This window comes from Ranitomeya imitator, chromosome 7 (assembly GCF_032444005.1).
Source record: "Ranitomeya imitator isolate aRanImi1 chromosome 7, aRanImi1.pri, whole genome shotgun sequence".
NCBI classification, from domain to species: Eukaryota; Metazoa; Chordata; class Amphibia; order Anura; family Dendrobatidae; genus Ranitomeya; species Ranitomeya imitator.
Genome location: NC_091288.1, coordinates 204526843 through 204535974, shown reverse-complemented (window position 1 = coordinate 204535974; position 9132 = coordinate 204526843). Strand labels below are relative to the sequence as shown.

Here is a 9132-nt window from a genome sequence, read left to right as displayed (position 1 = left end):
AGGGTCAGTGGTAATTCAGCAGGCGTTCTATGGGCTTTATACATTACAGATCTCCCCCCTCCAGCTCAGTAGGGAAAGGGACCTTTGATATCTCCTAATGTAGTGAGCAGCACTTGTATCTGCCTCCTCTGCAGCCCGTTAGTGTCCGACGCCCAAGGAGAGGAGCGCAGCTCTTACAAGCTCTTTCCAATAGTGCTTGTAAGCGCTCCTCTGAAACTGATCGGATGGCTGGACGAGGCTGCTGCAGATGCAGAGCTGCCCTTGCCTGCAGTCTAGGTGCGCACATTGAGTAACCATTCATACCTGCGGCAGTCGGGAGCCCATCAACAAGCAGGATCCTGGGCCGCAGGAGAACGATTCGCTTCTGAAAATGTCGCTGCAGTCCAGCAGCAGACCGAAGACCCTCATGTTCTGTGTGAAATAAAGGAGAGGCAAAAAGTGCTCATTTATAGATTAGAACTCTAAAAATAATTCTATACATGGAATTTCATAGCAAGTACACCAGCCCCATCAGGTCTAAAAATCGAATAAATAATTTATACAGTTTGCATTAAGAAATATGGTGTCCGGTCCAAAATCGATAAGTGTGCAGTCACTGACTGCACTTATGAATCCCCCCCAATGCGTGCACTGCGAGGATTTGCCAGTTTCTGAGCAGGGATCGGAGGGTATCTATGTGTTATACAAACTCCCAGCCAGAGCCCGATCTCGCTCCATACACTTGTATATTTTTTTTTTCCCCAAAAAAGTTTTTTTTTTTTTTACTTTCATGTTTTCCCCACAGTTTGGCAGCATGCTGCTAAGTGAAGGATAAGGTCAGGATCAGTCTCCTTCCCCCTCTGGCAGAATATATTCCCCTTTTTACTTCTCAGCTGTATACCATGAGTCCGTAGAGCCTCGGCTCTGTCTTGGACTTGCACACGGGACAGCATTGAAGAAATCTACGTCGGTCATCAATGTGTGAGAAAGCAGATCACAGAAAAACCAGGAGGTCCAACGTGGCGCAGGCTTCATGATTGCATCTAAGTGCTCTGTGGATCCGAGCTCCCAGGAGGGGGATAAATGGATGAATGCTACATGACATGACATTTTAGCAATTAGCAGGAAGTTCTACAATGCGGAGGGGGAACAACAAAAAAAAGTTAAGATTTCCCAGAAGATAACGGTACCGAGAACGAGGCAGGAAAATCAATCATCTTCTCTAGACAGGACAACCCCATCTTTGCTTATAGGACCCACCCAAAGAGAGGAACAGAATCAGTCCTGCTGACACAATGACAAATACTGCGCCCTCTAGTGGCAATTTCAGGTTGTGCGGTTCCTCTGTTATTCCTCATGGAAATGAATGAATAAATTGACAACTTGGCGTTGCCATTCTCCATTTCCACAAGGAGTTTCTTGAATCATTAGCCCTCATTGAACAGTGTGTAGGGACGCAACCCAACGGTAATGGAAATGGTACCACCCATCAAAATGATTCGTACATTTCCAGAGCACAATGCAAAGTTCTAGGAGAAAAAAAAAAAAATACCGTACATGTTACAGAATAGTTTTTTTTCCATGAATACTAGAAGTAGTTCACAGAACCGTAAGGTCAGAGGCCTCTTAAAACAAACCCCGGCCCCTGTCCCCAATCTACAAGCTAGAACACAAGCACCACAGTCCCCAATCTACAGGCTAAAACACAAGCACCACTGGTATTAAACAAGGCATTCATTTTATTCGCAAGAAGCGACTGCAATTTCACAATGGAATGGTAAAAAAACAAAAAAAAAAACAAAAAAAACACGCAAGAAAAAAAAAAAATATATATATAAAACAATACCTAATAAAGTAAGTGTACCCCCAACTGAGCAGGGGGCATATAACGGGCCGTTACGGGCTTAAAATCCAGACGTCAGTGTCCATAATGGGCGACGGTCACCCACATTCTCCGGTATCAGGGAATGGTATTGAAGCTTTGTGAAATCGACTTTTTTTTCTATTGTATTTTTTTTTTACAGCTAAAAAACAAGGGAGCGTTTGCTTAACCCCTGAGCTACCAGAGGGATTTATAAGAACCCTTTAAACAAAGGGATTAAAGTGGCGTAAACAGGGGAGGCACTGAAATCTCGCAGAGAGAAAGTGCTAAAATCCTTTAATTAAAAAAAAAAATATACATATTATATGAACAGAAATATATACGGGATGAGTGGAGGAGCGAAGATTCACATCTGTAGCGGGTGAGTTAAGACTATGGATGCAAGATTTGGGTTGGGGGGTAAAAGGTGGGGTGCGGTTGTGTCACAGTTTCACAGTTCCTGGAGGGAGGCTGTCGTTGCAGAGTCGGTAATACCGGAGGTCATTCACCAAGCGGTGCACGCTCTGAGTAAACGAAGGCAGGTCCTGGAAGGAGAGAGAAGACAATGGGGGGTTATTTCTTGGGGCCATCAGACACTGCAGAGTTCAGGTCACAGATCCGGTCAATCAGGAGCGCACACCTCCCCCGGCAAGCAGGAGACCGAGGCAGGGGAGCGCTGCGCTCCTGAACAACAAAGATCACATCAGCACTTTTAAGAATCAATGAATTTGTTTTTCTTTATTCACAGATCTGTAGCCCTCACCCTTTCCATCTTAAAATTACGGGCAAGGACATTCTTCTGACCGCTATCAAGGCCCTGGCAGCCGGCAAGGAATTCGGGTAAGAAGGCAGAGAAGAAAGTGCTGAAGTCCACAGATGCCATGTTGTAGACAGCGATGCCTATTTCTTCCTGAAGAAGATCATGGGACTTGTGGATAAGAACCTGAAGTAAAACACTGACAAACTGCGGCAGCATCATGGCCCGGAACAGTTTCTGGAAGAGAGAGGAGAAGAAAAGTGATGAGAGGCGAGGAGGAGGAGACTGGTGTTCGAGGAACCAATGCTGGTTTCCATTTTGCAGGAAAACCGTAAATCACTTCAAACCTGGAGCCAAAAACCGGGCCAAGTGAGCTCTGCTGGGGTCCCCGACAAGACCTCCATGTTGTCTGATAAATATTACAGATTGCAAAAAATAAGTGAAAACTTTCCAAATCTCCTAGTGACACATCAGAAATTTTAATTAGTATTAACCAGGTTGCTGTGTCCCCCCTGGATGGCTTCTGAGCCTCAGCTTTAGTGAAGGGGGCGCGCTCCTCGGAGACTGAAGACCGAATCACAAAACTATCTATTAAGACGCTCTTCAGCGCTGAGGGACAGCAGCACACGGATGATCTCTTGTTTCAGTGATCAGTGGGATTTCAATATAAGACCCCGACAATCAAAACTTCTGACAAGTGGCTCTTCTACACTTAATGCCGCCATACACTGTCATCCAGTCATCTTGGAAGTCTCTCCCTTAAAAAGGCCGAGTGCTTCCTTGTTCTCTAAGAAAGCCGCTGACTGCCGGCCAGTGGCTTGTCTCTACGAGAACAAAATGATTGGCAGTCTTGAATTGGACATGCATGATCGTCATCATCTCACCCAAGCATCGTCAGCATAGTCATCATCTCACTGAAGCATCGTCAGCATAGTCATCATCATCTCACCCAGCCATCATCAGCATAGTCATCATCATCTCACCCAACCATCGTCATCATCATCATCTCACCCAACCATCATCCTCATTATCTCACCCGATGATAAACACATGACCGACCGCCGAATCAGTCAAAAACAGTGAGTTCAGCCAATAACAGTAATGAGTCGGGAGGAATTTACACTTGGACTGAAGCCTCGAGTATCCCAGACTTAGACGTAGCGTCTCACCTTATGGTACAATTTGTGTTTGCTGTTCAGGGTCTCTAGATAGCCCAGGTTTTGCTTGAAAAGATGGATATCTGGCTGCAGAAATGACTGACCAAATGCCTGCAGGAAACAGAGCAAATATCGTGACAAGCACCGATGGGCTGGACATGTGATGCAATTCCATCCGGCCCGTATCAAATGATGCCGTCAGTGATTGACAGCAGCATTTAACTGGTGATATGGGATCCACCCGCAGCTGTTAGAGGCACTTGATGGTGGATTAAATCAGCCAATAAGTTCAGGGAAAGATGTGGGATCAGCGCCAGAGACATAAGACGCACGTGCGACGACGTAAATATAGGTCATGGGTCGTTTAGGGCTTAACATGGTGTTCTGGTGACTTCTACTTACTTGGCAAGGAAGACACAAAAGCGCACAGAGAGGTCAAAAAATACTCTGTTGTAAAAAAGTCACAGTAAATAAGCAAGTGCTAGTCAAAAAAATGAAAAAAATACAGGGTATTTAGTTAATAAGGTTTTTTTTTTTTAATACGTTTTTTTTTTTGACTAGCACTTGCTTATTTACTGTGACTTTTTTACAACAGAGTATTTTTTGACCTCTCTGTGCGCTTTTGTGTCTTCAAGTTCTTTGGTGGTGTGAACAGGTTTCTACAGACTTGTTCACTGTGCAAGTAGCCCATGTGTTTTTGGTTTTACTTGGAAAGGACAAGAAAGAATTTGATTAGTGGAGCACTGACCTGCATGACACCAACGAACTGTGCCTGGTTCTCCATGGGCTCGTCGCCCCCTTCTCGGTGGACGCTGGCTAAAACAGAGGCTCGGTAGAAATACCTCCAGTTGTGATGCAGCATCTGGAAGAGCAGCTCAAACAGCTCTGCTTTCACATCGGGGGACGGACGCTGCAGAAACAAAAAAAAATAGGAATTGGAGGAAACAAGAATTGAAGCACAAAACCTCTTTAGAAATGAGCACTTACCTCTGCGATGATGGGGTAGAGCTGCTCCATGCACAGGGACAGGATACTCGGCAGGAAAGGCTTAAAGGCCGGACCGGGTTCCTGGACCACAACCTGGAGGATCTTCAGAAACTTCTCAACCACGTGGCAGCCGGCGCTGCCCTCCTGCAGGATGCTTTCTGCCAGCTGCTCCCTGCGGGCACGGCGTGAGATAATGAGCACCCCGGGGTGATCACCATGGGATAAATAATAATCCGTGCGTGTCGGGCCGGCTAAGGTTACCTGGTAAACATGTTGAGGAAGGTCTGTATGATCTGCTCGGTGAACGGCACCCCCATTTGTACCCTGAGTCCTTGGAATAAGGCCAAGAAAAAGCTGAGCATCTCCTCGGTCACATCTAAGAAAAAGAAATCAGACATGCACAAAACGAACAAATGTGCACAGCGACACGTCCCGGAGCGGCCTCGCAGCTCGGAGAAAAGCAAGAGCAGAATATCCCTCTGTATGGAGCTCACATCCTTCTCCCAACGAGACCTGCTCTAATTTCACAACATGGCACTTACTTATCGTACATAAGACGAAATATTCCCCTACAGACGCTGCAACCAAGGGCACGGCGCGCTTCCTCACTGTGGCGTTACATATTTAAAAGGATTTTCTACATTGCATCACTCCCTTGATAACACCATCTATTGCCTGTATTTACCAGGTCTATTCATAGACATTAGTGTGTTGGCATTTTCGGAGGATTTCTGCAAAATCTATGAAATCCTTCAGGGACTAAAAAGGTAGAACGGATCATTAGAAAAATAAAAATTACATAGTCTGTCGCCACCTAGTGTTCACAAAGTATAACAATGTGCAGGTCCACCTGGTGGGCAGAGCGCTGGTGGGCGCACATGCTCAGTCAGTCTCGCCACAACCAGGGCTCTGCATAGTCAACCAAAGCCAATAGAACCGGCTTTCAGGGCAGAAAGCCATGTCTCTTGGCTGTTTTGACGTAGGGATCGAGCGACTAAACATCCTTGACAGTTCAGACCAGTGGTGCAACCATGCCGCTAACCCGAACTGTCAATCTTCAGGAAGGCACTGCCCACCAGCAAGGAGGCAGAGGAGTGGTGTGCTCCCGAAGAATGAAAAATGATACAACCCCTGTAAGTCTGATAACCCTTCACAGGATCCTAAAGGGTCTGACCGACGCTGCTCCTTCATTCCGAGCCCCATCTCCCCAGGGTCTCATAGCATAAGCAATGTCACGTGACCACTGCAGTCAATCAGCGGCCGCTGATTGGCTGCAGTCTTCAACAATCCACCAGCGTGGACTTGTGTATCAACCACAGGATGTACATACCCGACTGGTGAATGTATGCTGGGAAAAGAGCAAGAGAGAGCTGAGCCGACTCCTGCATAGACTGGTAGCAGATCTGCCGAGATTTGGTGCCCTCTCCGGAGATGTTCTCTACGATGTCCTTCAACACACCCAGGGTCTGACAAATGACACGCTTGGCTGCAAAAGAGTAGAAAAAAAAAAAAGGGAGGTAAGCAAAGTATAGAACTATTAGAATAAAAAAAAAAATGTAATAGGGGAAGATGAGTGAAGAATACAATGACAGCGGCGGGGTTCCGGATACTCACTGGCCTCGAGCTGCCCCTTCCTCTGAGGAGGCGCCGTTCCCTTCAGATGGCGGTAGTCTCTGGTCAAGCTGTTCAGGAGGTTGGCATGATGACTCGAACGCTCGGCCCACTGTTGCTCGCCCTCCGGGACATTTGGCCATGGGAGAAGGAGGACGTTAGACAGGGCGCGACACAGCAGCACCTGAGCCTGCACGAGGCGGAGACAAAATCATTAACAATGGAGGATCGTGCCTGGTTATAGAATTATCAGACATGTCAGATGCAGCTATTCAGAGAACACGACAAACCAGAACCTGAATGACAGGTTGATGCAGGCCAGGTAAAGAGACTGTAGGCACAGTTTATATTCCTGGTGTTTATCATCTCTCCAATCCCTAAATTACAGGATGTCGCCCATCAATGTCCCTCCTCTCCACCCTGCTCCCCCTTCATACAGATCTGGCGGGATTGTGTTACTCATGCTGGGCAGCAGATCATCTATCTAGCAGATCTGCAGAACAGTTTCTCAGTAGCAGATCTGTGTAGGCCCAAGTGCGACGTCAAGCCTGACCTACTGATCGGGAGAGGGACGGAGGATACAGACTGGTTGGAAGAGGTACACAGGGCTTTGGTCCGGTGGGCACAGACTATCGAAGAGACCGCAGAACCCGAGTACTGTGAATCTTTTTAGAGCAATCTTACAAGGTGATGCAGACAGTGAGGACAGTGCTCGTAGACCGCAGGCAAAACTGATATACTGATTATGTCTAGAGCATGACCTAGGGAAAAAAAGCCCACCATGGAGAGAATACAGGTATCTGGGACCACCACCTTTGGGATGCTCGTAGTAACCGTACATAAGAATCACTTTCCTAGGAGCAGAAACCCCAGTTTGAAGACATAACTGGACGCTATGGCCGCTGCATCAATATAGTAGCAAAGTCCTGGTGGGGACTGAGAAAGCCCACCTCCTCTGGAAGTCTCTGCGCAGAACTGTCTGTCACGCGGCTGAACACCTTCTGGACGGCAGGAATGTTGATGAGGAATACAGGCCGCACCGTCGTGGCCACAGAGACCAGCAGATGGCAAGCAGAGAGCAGCAGCTTTTCTTGTACCTAGAAAGACTCCAGTTAGCAAATGGGTCTTCAGGATCACCCCCAGAAGGCATGTTTACAAGAGCGGTCCCCATTCACTGCGCTGGAAATGTGAAGGGGTTGCAGCGCCTAAATCGGCACTGCAGGAATTTGTGACCCCAATTTTTCAGCAATGCAACCGCCACTTTAGTCCCAACCACTGCCACCATGGCTCACCTTTGTGCTGATGAGTGGGGGTAGCGCCTCCATCACTGAGGAGACGATAGACACAAACTGCTGGGAGTTCTGGTGCTGCACCTCGCTGTAGAACCGGGCGAGCCAGTGGGAGTAGGCCTGCAACGCTGCCAGGGACTGGGCATGGCTGCCAAAGGAGAACAGTGCAGATATTACATACAAGCCTACAGGCGGAGCTGTCACTTATATGCATCAATAATGCAGCATGCCAGGCTGCCAAGTATAAGCCCCCTCTCTGGAGGAGGAATAGTGCCAGGATGAAATACTCACACATCCACCAGGTCCGGCTTCAGCACTGTAGGCACCGCCGTCTCCATATTGTACGGTTTGATCTCAGAGCCATATAACGTGACTTTGACCAATCTGGCACAGATGAGGGAAAGAGGATGAAGGAAAACATCAATGTACCCTGCAGTTCATGCATTTATTTATTTATTTTTTGTTTAAAGGGATTGTCCACTACGTTTAGATTGATGACTTCCCAATAAGGTGCCGGCGGCTGTCAGATGTGATCACTTGCAGCACAGCACAGCTCGGCAAACTATATAATGGCTGCAGCAGAGTACAGAACCACTCCCATTAATTCGGGTAGAGGCAGATGTGCAGTACCAGGCCACGGCCAGGTGGCGGAGCTATGGAGCTCATCACATCCAGCTGGTAACATCTGATGGGTGGGGATTCCTGGTGTCCCCCCCATTCCCCAATCTGATATTGATGAACAATGCTAAAGATAGTTCTTCAATATAAAAGTAGTGGACATCCCCTTTAAGCCAGTGTCATATAAAAAATTACCTTTCCACAACTGTAAGGGCATCGTTGAAGCGCGCTTCGAACACATCCCCGATGAAGTACTCGGCGAGACGGCCGACAGCCTGGAGGAGGGAGCTGAGGTCTCGCAAGGAGCAGTGCAGCCGGCGACAGTCGTTCTCGGCAGTCACATTGAGACGCTGTTCTGCAATAGAACAGAAATAACAGTTATCCGCTGAAACCCGGGAATGCTACAATGTCCTGCAGCGTTGTGTCCTGACCCCTCATATTAAGCCTTCGCTGCCTTTAAGACTATGGCGGTCGTGAAACCCCCTTCCAAATCTGTTCTCTTTCACAATGGCAGTGAAATCGCTCAGCACCTGTGCAGAGGAGTCGCGCTAATGTCTCCGGCACCTGTGCAGAGGAGTCGCGCTAATGTCTCCGGCACCTGTGCAGAGGAGTCGTTATAATGTCTCCGGCACCTGTGCAGAGGAGTCGTGCTAATGTCTCAGGCACCTGTGCAGAGGAGTCGTGCTAATGTCTCAGGCACCTGTGCAGAGGAGTCGTGCTAATGTCTCAGGCACCTGTGCAGAGGAGTCGTGCTAATGTCTCAGGCACCTGTGCAGAGGAGTCGTGCTAATGTCTCAGGCACCTGTGCAGAGGAGTCGTGCTAATGTCTCAGGCACCTGTGCAGAGGAGTCGTGCTAATGTCTCAGGCACCTG

At 47.9% G+C, this 9132-nt stretch overlaps 1 protein-coding gene across 2 annotated transcripts in view; it reads right to left on the bottom strand.

Annotated features, from left to right (window-relative positions):
• Positions 1-1700: 1700 nt before the first annotated feature.
• Positions 1701-9132, bottom strand: part of XPO6 (exportin 6) — a 32980-nt gene continuing 25548 nt past the window's right edge. For both annotated transcript variants that reach the window (XM_069734482.1, XM_069734483.1), the window contains exons 13-24: positions 8455-8614; positions 7933-8025; positions 7645-7789; positions 7303-7449; positions 6356-6542; positions 6072-6227; positions 5003-5117; positions 4742-4913; positions 4503-4664; positions 3767-3865; positions 2604-2834; positions 1701-2385 (exon numbers count right to left, since the gene is read on the bottom strand). In XM_069734482.1, coding sequence (XP_069590583.1) covers positions 2284-2385; positions 2604-2834; positions 3767-3865; positions 4503-4664; positions 4742-4913; positions 5003-5117; positions 6072-6227; positions 6356-6542; positions 7303-7449; positions 7645-7789; positions 7933-8025; positions 8455-8614 — 1769 coding nt within the window. In that variant the 3' untranslated portion in view covers positions 1701-2283. The remainder of the gene's footprint in view (positions 2386-2603; positions 2835-3766; positions 3866-4502; positions 4665-4741; positions 4914-5002; positions 5118-6071; positions 6228-6355; positions 6543-7302; positions 7450-7644; positions 7790-7932; positions 8026-8454; positions 8615-9132) is intronic.